The sequence below is a fragment of the Eublepharis macularius genome, chromosome 1 (assembly GCF_028583425.1).
Source record: "Eublepharis macularius isolate TG4126 chromosome 1, MPM_Emac_v1.0, whole genome shotgun sequence".
Classification (NCBI taxonomy): domain Eukaryota; kingdom Metazoa; phylum Chordata; class Lepidosauria; order Squamata; family Eublepharidae; genus Eublepharis; species Eublepharis macularius.
Window position 1 is genome coordinate 148,345,829 of NC_072790.1, and position 19,595 is coordinate 148,365,423.

Sequence of the window (19,595 nt, forward strand, 5' to 3'; positions counted from 1 at the left end):
AGCTTGGTGTATACAAAAACTGACTACAAAAACCAACTTCAAAAACCCTGCTTCAGCAATACAGTGATGCCAATTTGTGTTGTCAATCTTTATGTTAAAAAAGAACAAATTAAATAAATTCTTCTGTCCATTTTTAGTTATCATAAAATTCTCAGAAATGATTACACATTATGATCTAACATAGGGCTGCTAGGCCTCCCACTACACATCTCCCATTGGCAGTCCTTATTGTCCACCAACAAACCTATTGATGGCTGTAGAAATTTTTTTTAAAAAAATGTTGGCAGCATCTGCATTGTGACACCATCATTTCTAGGGAAAATCTTAGAAATCCCAGAAGTGACATAGGGTAGCTCTAAAAATCTTCAGAAAGTCTATGGTTTTACCATAGGGTTTCCAGCAATTCCTAGAGCTACCCGACATCACTTCCAGGTTTTCCTTGGGAGTGACAGGGTGGTACAGACGATGCACTGTTCTGGATGATTCCAGTCAGGCCTGATTCAGATACAGAGCCAAAACACACGAGAAGAAATACCTAGATTCAGCATGTGTTCTCTTACCTCAAGGTTTGCCGGGATCTGTAGGCGTCCTGGAAGCTTAAAGTTTAGCATTTACAGAGCAGCAGGAAGGAAAATACAGGCGCCTGTATTTCCTTTCCCCTTCCTGCTGCTCTGTAAATGCTAAACTTTAAGCTGCCAAGACACCTACACTTCCCAAGAAACCTTGAGGTAAGAGAACACGTACTGAATCTAGGTATTTCTTCTCGTGTGTTTTGGCTCATAGATATGCACTTAAGAAGCCCTAGTTAGATTTCTTATGTCAGATAATTTAACTCCTGGCAGGAGGAATATCATAAATAATATTTTATATTCATTACTGGATATTATAAAATACAATTATAGTCTCAGTTACCAATCTAAGCCTTTGTTAAAACATGATTATTCAGCATTCTTGATACTAGCTCAGTCAACAGAAAATTACATATCTATGTAATTATAACATAGATAATTAAAGGAAGGCAATTGTGTCCAAGATCTTACCCAAATATAAACAGGGCACAGGCAAGGAGTCCTTTCTAAGAATAAACTCCTGATCAATTCAGCTTCTCATATTTCTAGGATTTCAGAACCATCTCCAAACAATAACTAACTGTATCGCTTTAAAAGTGCTCACTTTCTTGGGCTAACTAATTATAAGTTCAGACAAGGTTATCAATATTTGAATCATTTTCTCAAAATATATAAAAATTGATGGTTGTTGGGGGTTTTCCGGGCTGTATTGCCGTGGTCTTGGCATTGTAGTTCCTGACGTTTCGCCAGCAGCTGTGGCTGGCATCTTCAGAGGTGTAGCACCAAAAGACAGAGATCTCTCAGTGTCACAGTTTGGAAAAGATGTAGGTCATTTGTATCTACTCAGGAGGGGTGGGGTTGAGCTGAGTCATTCTGTAAGAGTTTCCCAGGGTGTGGAATGCTAATGGCGGGAGGCTTCATTGTATCCTGAGGAGGTTCTTTTGCATATGGATTGGTGCTTGATGTGCTAATCTTCTCTGCAGGGCTATTGTCGGGTGTGGAGTGTTTTGTTGGCCTGGTGTTTTTCAGAACTGGAGCCCATGCTCTGTTCATTCTTAAGGTTTCTGAACAGAGCATGGGCTCCAGTTCTGAAAAACACCAGGCCAACAAAACACTCCACACCCGACAATAGCCCTGCAGAGAAGGGACTTCCGGTTTGGGATTCATGGAGGTCTAACGCAGCTCCATTTGTGGAGCTGACCGGATTGCCGTTTTAACCGGCCGGAGGGGTGAAAATAACCCGCGGCCGACTGCTCTCAGGCGGGGAGCAGGCAAAGAACGCTCAAGACCCTAGGGTGAGTTAGATCTCGGACGAGGGGGGGCTCTACACAAGGAGTCTCCCCCCCGATCCTTGAGGTCCCACCTTGCGACGGGTCGGCTATAATCTCTGCGGCAATTTTGGGGCCAATTCGGCTGGCATAAGACCTACATACCCAAGCTTCGATCGGGGAGGGAAGTCGAGAGGAGAATTTAAGATCGAAACAGCGATTACAACCCAAGAAAGCTGGAGAGAAGGTAAAGATCGCTATCTCTTGAAACGGGACAGATTGACAAAAACAGAGAGGAAAGAAAGTAGACTTTTAAACTGCAACAGACTAGCGAAAAGGAGGTGAAGACTCGGCAGGAGTTGTATTTTAAAAGAGACTAAGTTTAAAGAAGTTATTACAAAAATCGGACTATTGTTTTGAATACCTGTGGTTTTGGAGCTGTGGGAAAAAGACACCATCGCGAGACCTGCTGTGGGAAGACGGGAGACAGGAAGTGCGTAACAACAATAGAGTGGCTGGAGGGAAGCGGCCCTTGCCAAAGGACAGGAAGTGGGGAATCGCCATCTTTGAAAGTGGAAGGGTCGTGGCTTCAGCGGAAGAGGAAGTAGGCCATCTTGGATTATAATAACATAGAGAAACCATAGAGAAAAGACGCCCGACATTTTGGATATAAAAAATTAATTTTGGCAAAGATTGGGACATTTAAAAAAAAAGGAAAACGTTTAATTATACGCCACGGAGCTGAGGAAGAGAGCAGATTCGTGGGAGCGAGCTAAAGCAAGCCCCACGATGTCGAAAAAAGAGTGGCAATCGGCAATAGAAAACTTGGATAAAAAACTTATAGACATGATGAAAGAACTTAAGGACACGAAATTGGAGCTTATTAAAGAGGTCAAGGAAGTTACACAGACAGTAAAGTCGGAGCTGTCAGAAGTGAAAAAAGGTGTGGAAACGATTAGCAGTGAATTACAAGGAACGCAGCAGAGAGTTAAAACAGTAGAAGACGCGATGGAGAATTTAATAGACACGCAACAAACAGAGATGAGGCTGGTGAAGGGGAGGATGTCAGTTGCAGAAACTAAACACATGGAGAAGCAGCTTCGTTTTCGTGGTCTGCCAGAAGTGGAAGGGAAGTCAGCGCAAGAACAGATGACTGAGGTGTTGGCTGATTACCTGGGGAAGGAGGAGGAGGAAATTGTGGCTATCCTAGATGTGGCGTATCGTGTGAACTCGAGAATTGCAACCCAGAGGAAACTACCAAGGGATGTGATTGTGCAGTTTACAACTAGAAATATGAAAGAGAGGATTGTGACCAAACAATTTCAAGATCCATTGGAGATTGATGGCAAGACGATTATTATAATGAAGGAACTGCCCAGATCAGTGTTATTGGACAGGAAAAAATATAGAGTGCTAATTCAGACTTTGAAGGACATGAATATCAGATACAGATGGGAGTTACCGGAAGGAGTGTCCTTTGAGTTTGGAGGGGCAAAAAAACGTATCAGATCTGAGCGGGAGATGGAGAGATTTATCAAGGACAATGAAAAAGACTTACCAACAAAACCATGAATATGGAGTGTAAAGTATTATCTTGGAATGTAAATGGACTAAACTCACCGAATAAGAGAAAAAATATTTTTCATTGGCTACTAAAACAAAAATGTGATATTGTTTGTTTGCAGGAGACCCACATTAGAAAACAGGATGTAAAATATTTAAAATCTGGAAAATTGGGCAAAGAATTTGTAGCGGCTTCCAACAAGAAAAAAAGAGGAGTGGTGTTGTATATAAAAGAGGAGCTGCAGCCAAAATTTGTTATGAGAGATGTGGAAGCTAGATTTGTAGCAGTGGAATGTAATTGGAACTTAAAGAGAGTGTTGGTAGTCGGACTTTATGCACCTAACGGTGCAAAGGAAAGCTTCTTTGAGGACTTAAGGAAGCACCTAGATGATCTTGTATATGACCAGATAATTCTTGCTGGAGATTTCAATGGAGTGACAGATTTGGAATTAGACAAAAAGACTACAAAAGCACAAAAGAAAAGAGGACTATTGCCAAAGCTTTTTTTTGAGTTGATTCAACAAGAGACTCTCGAAGACGTATGGAGGAGAGAATATTCTAAAACCAAACAGTTTACTTTTTATTCTGCAAGGCATCTTACATTATCAAGAATTGATATGATCTGGGCCTCAAAGGACTTAGCGCTATGGACTAAGGAGGTAGAAATAATGCCGATGGTAGGCTCAGATCACAACCCAATTATGTGGAAATTTGGAAAAAGGAGAAAAAGGAAAGCCTGGAGAATAAATGAGGACCTGTTACAGGAAAGTGAGAATATGGAAACACTGAGAAGAGAGACTAAGTTTTTTATACAATACAACGTGAATAAAGAAGTACCAACCAGTAAAGTTTGGGACGCGTACAAGGCGGTTGTAAGGGGCATACTAATGGACTTAAATGGTAGAGCAAGGAAAAAGAAAGAGGAGAAAAGACAAGAGATTGAGGAGAAAATAAAGGCCAAAGAAGTACAGTTAAAAAAGAGACCAGGGAAAAAGAAAATACATCAGGAAATCAAAATTCTTCAAGAACAGTTAACAGCAATGAGTAACAAAGAATTGGAGTGGAACCTTAAAAGACTGAATCAAAAAGCTTTTGAGGGTGCTAATAAACCTGGGAAATATTTGGCATGGCAATTAAAGAAGAAAAGGGAAAAGAAAATAATAAATAAAATTTGTGAAGAAAACAAAACGTATTTGGAGCAGACTACCATTAGCAGAGCCTTTTATAAATTTTACGCTAAGCTGTATAATAAAAAAGAAGTAAACAAAGAATCAATAGCATCATATTTGGAGAAAACCAAACTTCCAGAGATCTCGGAAGCTTGGAGAAATAAGTTGAACAGTGAAGTAACTGATGAGGAAATAAATATGGCAATACAATCCGCAAATCTAGGAAAGGCGCCAGGGCCAGATGGACTTACGGCTAAATTTTATAAGACAATGGCCAATGAACTGGCACCATTCCTAAAAGAGGTGATGAACGGAGTTTTTAGGGATCAAAGAATTCCAGACACTTGGAGCGAAGCGAATATATCATTGATCCCAAAAGAGGGCCAAGATCTGACTAGCGTGAAAAATTATAGGCCTATATCACTACTCAATAATGACTATAAAATTTTTGCGAAGATATTGGCGGAGAGATTGAAGGGGTGGCTCTCGGAAGTCATAGAGGAGGAACAAGCAGGCTTTTTGCCAGACAGACAAATAAGAGACAACTTAAGGACAGTGATCAATGCTATTGAATACTACGACAAGCGTTGTGACAAAGAGGTTGGTTTCTTCTTTGTAGACGCTGAAAAAGCGTTTGACAATTTAAACTGGGACTTTATGTTTGCCACTATGGAAAAGCTACAACTGGGAGAAAGATTCGTCAGAGCAATCAAGGAAATCTATAGAGACCAGACGGCAGCAATTGTAGTGAATGATGAATTGACCAAAAAATTGACGATTAGTAAAGGAACAAGACAAGGTTGCCCGTTATCTCCATTGTTGTTCATTTTAGTATTGGAGATTCTGATGATACAAATTCGACAAGATGAGGAAATACGAGGAATAAAAATAAAGGATTATTCATATAAGGTCAGAGCATTTGCAGACGACATAATGTTAATTGTAGAAGACCCACTGGAGAACATGCCAAAAGTGATAGACAAGATCAAGGAGTTTGGAGATTTGGCAGGTTTCTTCATTAACAAAAAGAAGTCAAAGATATTATGCAAAAACATGACTAAGCAGAAACAACAATTGTTAATGGAAACAACGGATTGTGAAGTAACTAGTAAGGTGAAATACTTGGGAGTTGAGCTGACTGCAAAAAATATAGATTTGTTCAAGAATAATTATGAAAAATTATGGACTCAGATAGAGAGAGACTTGATCAAATGGAATAGATTGAACCTGTCATGGTTGGGCAGGATTGCAGCAGTTAAGATGAATGTGTTACCAAGAGTAATGTTTTTGTTACAGACAATACCAATCATCAGAGACTCTAAACAATTTGAAAAATGGCAGAGGAAAATATCAGATTTTGTTTGGGCAGGCAAGAAGCCTCGAGTGAAAGTAAAAGTTTTACAAGATGCAAAGGAGAGAGGCGGAATGCAACTGCCCAATCTGAGACTTTACCATGATGCAATCTGCCTAGTTTGGCTAAAAGAGTGGATGACATTAAAGAATAAGAAACTATTAGCCCTAGAGGGATATAAAAAAATTTTTGGATGGCACGCATACCTATGGCATGACAAAGTAAAGGTCAACTCGATGTTCCTGCATCATTTTGTAAGGAGAAGTCTATTTACAATCTGGAAGAAGTATAGAACTTACCTACAAGAAGGAACCCCCTTGTGGGTGGTTCCATATGAGGTGATAGATCCGAGAGCTGTGGATAATGAACAACAATGTTTAACGTACAAAGAAATAACTAAGATTGAAGTATCTAAACTTAGAATAAAGACGCAAGAGGAACTATCACCTAACTATGATTGGTTTCAGTATAGACAGATTAGAGACTTATACAACTCAGACTTTGCAAAAGGGGGCATACGAACAGAGAACTCGGAACTAGAGCAGACCCTTCTTAAAGAAGACAAGAAAAGAATATCCAAGGTATACCAAGTATTGCTGAAATGGTATACTGAGGATGAGATAGTTAAAACACAGATGGTGAAATGGGCTATAAATTTCAATAAAGAAATAACAATGGAGGCATGGGAATACTTGTGGAAAACTACAATGAAGACAACGACATGTATCAATATTAAAGAGAACATTTTCAAAATGATCTATCGTTGGTACATGACACCAAAGAAGATTGCGCTAGGGAATTTGAATACTTCTAATAAATGCTGGAAATGTAAGAAACATGAGGGCTCCCTCTATCATATGTGGTGGTCGTGTGAGGTAGCTAGGCAGTTCTGGGGGGAAATAATAAGAGAAATGAGTGAAATTTTACAGTTTCAAATAAATAAGAACCCAGAACTCCTGCTGCTAAACTTGGGAATGGAGGGAATTCCAGCCCATCATAGGACGTTGATTTTTTATATGACTGCAGCAGCTAGACTTTTGTATGCGCAGAAATGGAAAGTACAAGAAGTACCAACTATTGAAGATTGGATCTACAAATTGCTGTATATGGCTGAAATGGACAAGATGACAAGAAAACTGAGAGATCTGGACTCAGGGCAGTTCAACACAGACTGGGAGAAGCTGAAACAATACCTGGAGAAGAAATGGGAGGTGGGAGGAAAACTGTGGCAGTTTGAGAACTACTGAAATATAATAAAAGTATAAAAGAGAGGGGTGACTTTACCGGGGGAGGAAGAGAAATGTGAATTTATAAGCAGTTAGATTAATTGATTGAGATATATATAGATATGTATAGGTCAACTGATAGAGAATAATTAATGATAAGGTTTAAACATGAGGATTGACTAACTAACAATATTTTCTTTCTTTGACAAGATTTATATGCACCAAACTGAATGTATAGAAGAGTTAAAATGATTGAGTATCTGAGGAGTTATATAGAATTACCATAAAAAGTTGAAATGAGTAATATATAGAGAACAAATCAAATTGTTTGATTTAAATGTGGGAAATTTTTATGGTTTATGATATATAGGTTTATATAGAATTATTCAAAACTGGAAAATGGGATAAATTGTTTATCTAAAGACGTATAGTTTGGGTGTATAATAATTAAAGGAGTTAATGATGCACTGCTTAATATAATGGAGAATGTAAATCTGTTTTAGACAGAGGAATTTAATAGAAGTAAGGGAAAAGGGACAGAGGGTGGGAAAGCTGTTGGAAGTCAACAAAAGGGGGGGAAAGGGAGGGGGTTAGAAACGAAAAATTAGGGGAAAATTGATTGTAATGTAAAAATAAAAATGTTCTAACCCAATAAAAAATTTTTCAAAAAAAAAAAAAAATAGCCCTGCAGAGAAGATTAGCACATCAAGCACCAATCCATATGCAAAAGAACCTCCTCAGGATACAGTGAAGCCTCCCGCCATTAGCATTCCACACCCTGGGAAACTCTTACAGAATGACTCAGCTCAACCCCACCCCTCCTGAGTAGATACAAATGACCTACATCTTTTCCAAACTGTGACACTGAGAGATCTCTGTCTTTTGGTGCTACACCTCTGAAGATGCCAGCCACAGCTGCTGGCGAAACGTCAGGAACTACAATGCCAAGACCACGGCAATACAGCCCGGAAAACCCCCAACAACCATCGTTCTCCGGCCGTGAAAGCCTTCGACAATATATAAAAATTGTTTATTCATTCTTGCTACATTTTATCTTAACAAATTAGTGATTACATATGAATAATATCTTTCGGCCCTCAAACAATACACTCATCCTTGAAAAAAGCAAAATTAATGCTTACATACCTCTCACTTCTCTCTTCTGATATTCTTTATTTTTAAGGATAGGGTGGGAAACCCACAGCCATGGATGGTGTTTGCGAAGCTGAGGAAGTATGTAGTGTGTTACGAATCCCACAGTCCATGCTAAAGCGAAAAGCACAATGCTGAGAAATGGCTGGGTTAAAAAGGGAAAAAAGAAAGGGGGAAAATCCTAAATCTCTTTTAAACATTATTTTAGAAATGATTAGATGAAAATAAAATCCTGCCCTCAAGTCATAGTTGATGTATGGTGATCCCTGTGGGGTTTTCATGGCAAGAGAGTAACAGAAGTAGTTTGCCATTCCTTGCCTCTGCAACCCCAGTCTTCATTCAAGGTCTCCCATCCAATTTCTAACCAGGGGTGACCCTGCTTAACTTCTGAGATCTGAAGAGATCAGGCTCACCTGAGCAATCCAGGTGATTACATACCTTTTGTTTTTATTTTAGACATGTATTTAAATTTTAAAATACCATTATTTTCTTGAAGCTTCTTCATTAAAAAATTGCCAGTTTTTATTTTGAAAAATATATGCTTGTAGCTATAGCAGATAGGGAGATGTGGAACAGAGGAAATGAATGCAAAATCTACTCTTCATTTTCATTTTATAATATGCTTGATATACAAAATTTATTTATATTTGAGCTCTAAAGAAAAGGAAATAAATGCTACTGTAGGATTTCTCCCACTTCTGTAAGCCATTTGGTCTGTACACTCATGGCTGAAGAAGTCCATCATACTAGAACATCCAACACAGAAAGTGTCTCATCAGGGAATGTCATTGAAATGAAAGTCAGAATATGCTGAACATAAGGAAGAAATGCAAGAAATGCTTAAGGTTGTATAGTAAAAAATTCTTCTATGACAATTACAAAGTGAAGTCAGCAGGTAAAATGAGTGGGTGCTGGTCTATAAACTATGGTTGCATTGAGAAGGCTATTAAAAACTGCTACTTCATATGAGGTCTGTATTGTTTAGAACTGCTTGCCACATCAATCTTATGTTTTGCATGGAGCATTTCACATTATCATAAGCCATTCTGGACATGATGGCAGTATAAACTTTCCACTCAGTAGGTGTGAGTCCATGTGGCAAGCTGCTGTGTATTGGGTTGGATCCAGTGGAAGATTTCATAAAAGGAACTGGCAGAGTAGATCTTTCTCCTTCCTCAACTAGCCAGCCTTTTGTCGTGAATCTCCACTTTGAGTACTGGAAGAGCCTCACAAACAAACTGTATCACATGATAAAGGGCTGCAAGACAAGGAGGAATCTCAGAAAATCACTTTCCTCTCCCTCCTCCACAGAAACAAGCTGCGAATGAAATGAACTCCCCTCCTCCGCCTATCTTCCTGTCCTTTAGCTTTATAGAATCCACCTTTTTATAGGACTTTCCCCATCAAGCTTTCCAGTGCTTATCCCAGACAATTCTTCCTATCCTAACCCTCTATATGGGCTTTTATTATGACTCTACATTGTATAGATTCCTAAGTGTGCAAATTGGTACAATTAAGTGATAATGGATCACTTAAAATCAACTTTTTCTTCTTCTTCTACCATGTCTAACATAATAGTTTGCCATAACAACTTAAGAAATAATGTAGGAAGAAAAAGAGTTCTGAGACCTACCTGCAATGACAAAAAAACAGTACTGGCACTAACTGCAAATGAAAGCACCGCAGCCACAGAGCACATAATGAGATCTGATTTCAGGGTTTCTCTCTGTGAATATAATTTTTTAAAACATAAAAACTCAAGCAAAGCCCCATATGAAGTTGCCAAATTAAAACACTCCATTCTTAGCAGTTGACAGTTGCATTATAATTTACTTTAAGGTACTTAGCAGTCAGTGTTCAGAGAAAAATGTATACTGGGAAAATAGTAAAACCTCTTAACTACACAAGAAGAGTTAAAACCAGCATATAATATACTTTTCATTCACTCTATACAAAGGCCACTAACCGCACGATCCTGAAGGCCCCATCTGCCTTTTGCACGGTGCACTGACTGCCTGAGTGTGGGAGAGCTGTCCCTGTGGTGTGAGATGCTAAGTCCCACAGTTGTGGGGCCACCTGATATAGCCTCATGCTGTGTGACTAGGCATCTGACCTGCTGACATAGACCAGGGTTTATATTGGCTGCTGGGAGCTGCCATTGGCCATGCCAGGGGGTGCAGCTTTGCCCACGGACCAGTCAATGCTGGGCATAGCACTTGTCTGCCTTCCATGGTTGTTGGAACACCAAGGTTGTGTTGACTATGCAAGGGAGAGTTGCTTTTTCTGGACTTCATGGGCACCTATGGGCTACACTGCAGGTTTTGCTAGCATAACTTTGTGCCAATTCCAGGGGGTGTTCCTGGGCTGAAGCAGCTTAGGGAGCTGACTAAGTCCTGCTGTGCTCCTGGACCCTCCCCTGCTGCTACAGAGAGTTGGATCAGCGGCACTCCAACAGGAAGACGTGGTGGTGCTGGTGTATGTAGTGCTGCTTGGGAGTTGTAGCAGTATATCTCCAGAATACATTGGCATATCTTGGAGATATGTTGATGTGGCAGCCAGTCAGGTCCCTGAACATTTTTACACACCCTCTCCCCAGGATTACAGTATAAATGAATGCTGTTGTTAGAGGAGTCGTGTTCAATACATTACCACCAAAATATGGCAATTATATAAAGTCATATATAAATCTTAATGCAGACTGTCCATAATTTTAAAATGGACTGAACCATCAATGTATGAGCACAAGTAATACAGTGACATACTTATTCACAAACATTGGTTTGAGGTAGCATATCTACAGCATCCTGAATTACATTTGATTGTATTTTAAATAAAAGAGATTTGTTTCTCTCAAATACATGTGGTGAATATTTAGTGAAGCTAAGATAATAAATGTCATTATTCATCTCAACGGCATTATTCAGTTGGTCTGATGCACACCTGTACTATAATAATAATTCAAATTCAGATAAAATATAGCAACTCACATTATTGATGGGAAGCACATTCTCACCCACAGAGGTACAGTATCAAGGGGAATGCATATCCCACTATACATGTGATGGTACCAAACAGGTTTGACACGATCATGCTGTAGTGTTTAAATACACATGGAATGCATTATGCATAAACAAATCTATTAGCAATAAGCCTAGGGCAGGGCTGGTACAGAACCCAAGGACACTACAGGAGAGGAGTAACAGATGTATTTGCAACTGTCATCAGGAGTAGTCCTCAGGAGGTCTACTACAAAGTAAGTCTCACTTTAATAAATGGGGCTTTCCTCCAAGAAAGTGTTCCCAGGATTGCAGCTATAGTCTCCCAGCCCACCCAGCTCCAATGAGCTGCAGAAATTTTCAAGCAAGCCTAATTGCTTGCATGCCCCCACCCCACATACCCAGAGCCAATGAGAACACACAGGAGCAGTTCCCACCACCCACTAATTCTGCTGGCAAAGGTTTTAATGGGGGCAGCCCTTTCACCACACTGCTGCCACCTGGGGCAGAAGACTGAGTTCAGACAGCCTTGGTCTGGGAAGAGGATAAATTGGATGGTAGTTTTGGATAATTTGTATCTTGAAAAGAATTCACCTTTCACAAAGCTATTTTGAATCTCTCAAGCTTCATAGATGAAACATGAAATGCCCTGTGGGCTTCTTTTAAAAAAATTATTTAATTGGAGCTTTATTCTCTGAGTATCGTTATTCAAAGATCAAGCAGGAAGTTGGGTTTGAATGTAACACATCAATACCTTCAAGCTGCTGGTTAATGCAGCAATCGACCCTGTGAATGCCTATGAAAGTAATTATGAAGCTAGAAGTTCCACCCCCAAAGTTGAATGGTCAATTATCTAACACAGCTGCTTTGTAATTCCAGAAGCCAAAGCTAACAATAGCTACAGTGCTATTCAAGCAGCTAAAATGTAGCACAGGTAACTGGAACATGCGATGTAAGTTATTTCTAACATGAATGTGAAATTACAGAGGTTTCTTTCATACAGTAATTTGTTTTGGCCTAATATGGAAGAGACTATCAATTATCTTCAGCTCAAAAACATAATGATTTCAAGAGGTCCAATTCAAAATAATGTTTAGCCAGTATAAAAGCATTTGTGTGTGTTGATCAGCGGACAGGCACTATCTGCAGAAACCACTTGTTATAGTTTGTGTGTGTGTGCGTGTGTGTGTGTGTGTGTGTGTGTGTGTGTGTGTGTGTGTGTGTGTAGGGTTCATTTTGGTTATGTTGCAGTCAGTAGTATCAATAAGCACACAACTACAACATATTATTTTTTCACATACTCAGACTACCACTTAACACTTTTTTGATGTGTTTTAACTGCACAAGTCATAAGGGACACAAATTCACAGCTAGCGGAAGCTGGAATTTGTAAACTGGTGGCTGAATACTGTGAGACACTGTTTTATTCATCATACAGTCAACAATTCACAGGATGTTCTGTTTGTTTTCAGTTTGATATAAAATAATGAACCGGGACTGCAGGAAGTTGCTATGTCAGTAGATGCTTAAACTGACTAGAGAAATAATTTCATGAAATCAAAGAGAAGAAGTCATTGATGTAATTATTCCATTTTGTTATAAAAGAAAGACTGCAACCGTACCAACACCTTACCATCATCATTAGTCAAAGAGGAAACACTTCATCACACATGACCATACTTGGTAGCAAACAAAGAGTGGCTTGGGGTGCATAGGCATGATAATTCACTTTTCACAAATAAATAATTCAAAAATTAAACTTATCTTGCTCACACAATGACTATTTGCTCTCACATCAAGCATCTCACATAACTACAATAATTATTTCTTCACAATTTAAAAGCAAGCAGTATTTTTGCTTATGTGAATAATTTTGCATCTGTAAAATCAACACCAGCGAGCATGGCAATTGGCCAAGTAGCTGCTGGTGGTACATGCTCACAATTTGCTTGGATTACAAAAGCTCCAGAAGAATCATGCATCATTTAAAATCAGTGACACCTTAAGTGTTTGTGCTGCTGGGCTGTTGGCAGCATTCATCATACTGAGGCATGCTAACAGCTTGCAGTGTTGAACTACAGTTCCCAGATGGCAGCATGAAGCAGAGCATTGCTTAAAATATTTGCAATCCATTTTAGAACACCCAGTTGACAGGAACATATATGGCTTTGGGAGTCAGGTAGGCAAAATGGGGAAGGAGGAAATATCAAGACAAGCTATACAGCTTTTTCCTCCTCAGCAGGATTGAGATAATGAAGAAAAACACCATTTAAGTGGTAACAATTATTCACATAAACAGGCAATTATCATAATTATAAAAGATGTAAAAGGGTAGATACCCAACTAGTTTCTCCTAGTTGGATATCTACCCTCTTACATTGTTAGTGTCACACTAGGAGCACCTTCTATTTTTTGTCAGTTATCATGATCATAACATTAGAGAATCCTACTGATTTTTTTCTATACAGCAAAAAAAAAAAAAAAGAACAAGGAAGACAGTCATGCCCATAATACCTTTCTTTCTGTCATTCAAGAAAGATTCTGAAACAATTCACAACTCTGTCTCATGTTTGTTTTCATGTTAGAGATTTAAATAATTTGACTGGGCATCAATGGACAAAGCAGGAACTTGGGACAACTCTCTCAACAGGGCAGAAATGGTGAGGACAGGTGGGCTCATCCAGGAAGGGGGGAAGGCCCACCACAGGCTGTGCAACTCACTACAAGGTAGCCAGGCAGTTGACTGAATGGCCCATTGGATGCCAGCACACAAGTGACTCCAGGGGCAGCTGCCTCCACTTCCCTGTGTGGGACCACCACATAATGGCACATGATGTCTAAAATAATATGAAAGAATGGCTCTTGAATTTCAGGTGATGCCTTTACATGTTTCCACAATACAAATCAATAAAGGAAGCCTACCACTGATTCTTTCATCTTCTCAGGAAGTGGATCAGTTTGCAAATCTTCCAAATGTTGATGTAGAAAGTGCGGAAAATATTTACCCTGAATAAGAGATCTAGTTTAAAAAAACAAAACAAAAAACAAAACTCAGGACATTTTTAATGTTACAGCTTGCCAGTTACTCTCTTCAGAGGAAAGCAATCTAAGAATGAACTCCCAACTTTTCTGATACAACTGGATAACCAAGTAGAATCCTTTAAGACAGAATCTGAACACTCTACCAATCTCTATTTTTTACATTGTAAATAAATATGTACTTAGGCAAAAAAAAACCCCTGGCTTTGAATATTTTGTATGACACACTTGCAAAAAAAAATAAACCCTCTTCACAGATTTCAATTGTGATAAAACAGCTTCTCCAGCCAGTGGTGGAGGGATGTTCTTACACCACACAATGGTGCGCAGTAGCAGAAGCTGGTAGCTCTCCAGTAAAGTGCTTCAGGAACTACTATTGGTTGTGCCCAAACATGATTTACCAGGAAGTGGCTGAAAGAGATTGTGTAGTAGGCAGCAATTCCCAGAAAAGGCCAAGCATCTGACTGGGTATGTTCCATAAATATTTCCCCCTTCTAAACACTGAAATATGTAATAAACCACTGCAAATGAAATGTGGACATTTTCATTATAAGACACCAATGAACACTGGAATACACAGAAGAGGGACCTAAGGACTGGACCAATCTCATTCCATGGACGTGTGTGGGATATTTCAGCCTACACTGTCCCTTCCTGCCAACAGAGTTGTCAAGCAACACAGCTCTGTGAGACAGCATGCCCTGCTACTCTGGGCCATCACAACATGGACCAAACAGCACCAAACATAGAGCAAACAGCAAAAGCCTCTTTTGATTGGCACAGATGCAGCAGGACTGACCAACTTTTGAGAGCAACTTTTATTGGTCAGTGCAGGCAATTATGTCATTGAAGACCCTGTAGGCTTCCATATAGTCTCAGCCAGCATGGCTCTGCCTGTGCCACACAAACTGGGGCCTCCTCATTCTTTTTTGTTACCATTTGGCTTGGGTGGCCACTAAGTGCTCCCGTGTCACCTGTTCATCTCATCAGTTGCCACAAAGAGTGGCAGACAGGAACAGCAGTGCCACCCTGTTGCAGGCATGATCCCAATGAGCATCACAGGCTGTGTGGCCAGGGATTTCTTCTAGCACTTGCTGAATGGCTGTTCTGCGGTACAAGGCTTTTTGTACCAGGATGCTTCCTGCACTCCTGATGGAACATTACAGTGGAAAGCCATGAGCTTAGGATATACTCTCATCCCAAATGCCTACAAACAACTAAAACATTGTTTCAAAATACCTTTGGTATTTTTGTTACTGCCTTCTTTCTTGTCTCTTAGTTAAGAATATGTGAAGCGACTCACTGGATGGCATTTTATTCTCACAAGGCCCTGGGGAGCTCAAACAAGGGATTCTGGTAGGTGTGTTATTTTCTGTGCTTGCTAGACAAGACAGCAATTGACCCACATTCTGCTGCATTTCAACACTGCTACTACGGGAGGCCAAAGAGTGGTACTGGAATTAGTAGATCAGCTGGAGTCAAGTGAGTCAATAGGGCTCTAACCTGCTCATGTCAAGCACCTGACTTAGGTCTGGCTCCTAAGCATAAGCAAGTCATTGCTCTCAAATAGACTGAGATGCTCTGAGACTACCCGGCAGAGTATCATTTTCTTGCTTGATTGCCTGCCTGCAGTCTGCTGGTGTTCTGACCACCAGCCCTGTTAGTGGTCCCGCTGACTCTCACAATAATAGGGCAACTTATGATTATGGAATATCATAAGCCACTCTCCTCATGTGTTTAAAACACAGACAAGCTGCCTGGTGTTGTAGGAATTTCTTGCCCCACTACTGGAAACCAGTACACCAGTAGCTGTCGGTTCGTTGCTTGGGTTTGCCTCTTACCATAGGCATGTAAAGAGTGCAACCTCACTTGATCTTTCCCTAGTACTGAACTGATGTCTCTGCTAAGAATAATGTGCCAGCAGCAAAAAGGTCTTAAGCAAGACTGGAAGTTTTATTTAAAAAGGCAAAAGAGAATACAAGCACAGAAACAGGGCACCATCTCAGGGCCTCGTCTCTGCTGAACACTAGAACACTACAGAGAAAGATACAGAGTACAAAATCATTAGCTAAACATAATGATTCAAAAAAACTAAGATCTCCTCCCCCCAATCAAGAGCCCTTGAGACCCGCCCCCCCCACCCATTGCAGAGAGCAGACACCTGTCAGGTCTCTGCCCTCTAACAAGAGAAGGGTGCCAGGCATCATGTGTCTTCACCTTTTATAAATGGAATATCAAAGGAATGCATAGTTTGATACCATCATCAATTACACAAACTTTGTTCTGATGACACAAATCTAATGAAGAATTTCACAAAAGCATTAACCAGGACATTCTCTACATTTAAGATAGACTTCTTCTTTGATATGCAATTGGTTACATTGTAAATTTCAAAGGAATGTTCACAGTTTAACCAGCCATAGCTTAGGATGTTCTGCCCTTTCCGGCAATAAGCTATTTGCTCTGGTCCTTATCACCTTGCTCGCAATGATTTACATGTAAAGGCCAAAAGACCCTCTGAAAGCATTTAACAATTAGAAACTTTTATGACTTTATCTGGTTTCAGTCACACAAAGTGAAACCTTCTGCCTGCTTTCAGGAAATGAAACTTTATTAAACAGAGAGAGAGCCTTTGGAAGATCTCTATGTCATTCTGAAGCTGGTTCCATATTACAAGCATAGGCCTGGTTCCGGCCCAATCCCAAAATTCTGACCACACCTGGCTAGGCAAGAGACGGAAAAGTACTGGAATGAGAGCAGTGAGGTTAGACTAGTTTTCAGCCCCACACCCTGGAAATGTGCAAAACCATAGAACAATGAAAGTCTCCAGAAGTACTTGAATTAATCTATTCATACACCCTTCTGATCCTATCCTTATCCATTCTCCTATTATTGCCTCACCCATCCAGCCATCCTGGGTCATCAATCATCTTTTTACATCTGTAGTCCCTCTCAGGAAGGCACCAGTTATATTGTCTCACCTTAGAGACAGCTCCCTAGTTCATTGTCCCACCCCAAAGATAGCCCCTCCATTCTTTTATCACTCCAGAGATGACTATTAAGTCATTGGGGGGGGGGCAGAAGGTGCAGTACTGCCCCAGGGTATGTTCCACAATATAATTGTCGCCCACTGCCTCATTCTGCGTGCATACTCTCGGATCCAGTATCCACCCTCAGACCTCCATCTGAGCTCTTCTGCATAGATGCACTGGTCATTCAAACTCTCTCTCTTCCAGATGCCCTCTTCTGGATGGTAACTATAACCCAATCCCTCAAACTCTATCCAACTTTCACCACTGCTTTCTAGTTAGCTCTGAGTGTGTGTTGTGTGTGTCTTTGCATGCTGTTGATCTATATTATTTTCAATTTAAAAAACCCTTTTGATTGAAACATCTGCCTCTTCATTGAAAGAGTTCTCTAGCTGGGACAATCCTTGTATACATAGGTGGAGTTCTCACAGGTTACCTACCTCTTGCTACCAATCCTTGCATGCTAATTCCCCCAACTCGAAAGGAGACCGCCTCATTAGGTAACAGCCCTGATAAGGTGAAGCCAAAGCTTCAGTAGACCTAATATGTACCACCATAGGACCGACTCTGAATAAGTATATATTCACAAATATGAAGCAGTTCTGTATTATGAGGTCTCTGGATTTCCAGACAGTGACCATCTCCTTGCACCCACTACTCCATCAATATCTCATTTGTTGGTACATTTGTTGCCTATACTACAGAAAAATCAAATTAAAGCAACACAGATGTTGGGGGGTTGTAAAATTACATTCAGTTTTAGAGTCTGTTCTTTCAAGCAGCTATGCTTTAAGGTTTAGAAAGCCAACCTGGTATAGTGGTTAGAGTGCTGAAGTAGGGTCTGTGAGACACAGGTTCAGATCCCCACTCTGCCATGGAGGTTTGCTGGCTGACCCTGGATCAGTCATACTCTCTCAGCCTAGCCTACTTCAAAGGATTGTTGTGAGGATAAAATGGAGGGGAGGAGAATGATGTAAGTCACTTTGTGTCCCTACTGGGGAGAAAAGTTGGGTATAAATGAAGTTAAAAAAACCAGCCACATACGTTAATCTCAATTTAACTTTATGATCTGACTTCCTTTAAATTTTCCCTTGACTACCCCTTAATTTAGTTCAAAGGAATTTTGGAGAGAGAATTATGTACTTTAATCATGGTCATGAATATTTTATGCCTTTTAAATATCAAAAATAAGGGCTTTAATCCCAAACAAGATATTTAACAGCAATTTGAACTGTAAAGATGTGACTAAAGATATTAAACAAGATTAGGAACTGTAGAAAGCAATTAAGTCATGATTTCAAAGACAAGAAATGCTGGCCCAGACTGAGGGCAGGGAAACAGACATGTGCACACACATAAACACACAGACAACAACAGCGATAGGCAGAGCCCATACCAAAATGCTTTGCTTGATGCAGGAGGGCATGAGAGAGGGGAGTTAAATCCTGAACATTACTCTGGTGCTAGAAACATTTTTTTCACCCAACTAGGCTTCAATATGGTGGCCTCCACCTTATGGAATGGCCTGACTGAACAGGTCAGGAAAGCTCCTGCTCTTCTGGCTTTTCACAAACTATGCAAAACTGAACTACTCAGAAAGGCTTTTTGCACAGGTAATAGGACTGTGCTGTAAAAATGGCTCAGATAGATAACAGGGTTGTACTGTTGCGCATCGAGTGGCCTTCTATACAGGCACACATGAGATCTGTGCATGCGCAGGGCAGCCGTGGATGTTCCAAAGCTCCTAGAGGCAGGAGATGCTCACCTAGCCTTTTTGCTCACTGTTCCCCCAGGCACAGATATAAAAGGTGGCGTGGCCTTATTTGTAAACATCTTAATGAAAGGAGGGCCATAACTCAGAGCTTGCAATTCACTCACCCTCCCAGCTGATATGGCCACCAGAAAAGCTGTTTTTGCTTTTTATCAGGCCAAGCAGCTACCTCCCTCTGTTCTTTATGCTGCCAGCACAGAAGGAAGGGAATAGGTAGATAGGGGCTTGAAAAGTTTGTGCATGATCAAGTTGAGAACCAAGGACAGATTCCACTGGGGAATCATTCTGGATGCTGGAGGGCATACATTAGCTAGACCTCTATGGAAGGACTTGCATTATGGCTGGGCAAAGAGAGATTTCCCACTTACGTTGTCATGGTAAGCCGAAATGGCCACTAGGTAGACTTTAATGGAGGAATTAGCAAACCTTGGCCCTTTAACTGGCTCAAATAGTGTAAAATGG

General features: G+C 40.3%; 1 protein-coding gene across 1 annotated transcript in view; it reads right to left on the reverse strand.

Moving 5' to 3' along the window:
* Window positions 1-19,595, reverse strand: part of PCNX2 (pecanex 2) — a 328,170-nt gene that overhangs the window by 168,065 nt on the left and 140,510 nt on the right. Inside the window, exons 17-19 of the mRNA XM_054980165.1 lie at window positions 14,217-14,313; window positions 9,932-10,024; window positions 8,293-8,443 (exon numbers count right to left, since the gene is read on the reverse strand). Coding sequence (XP_054836140.1) covers window positions 8,293-8,443; window positions 9,932-10,024; window positions 14,217-14,313 — 341 coding nt within the window. The remainder of the gene's footprint in view (window positions 1-8,292; window positions 8,444-9,931; window positions 10,025-14,216; window positions 14,314-19,595) is intronic.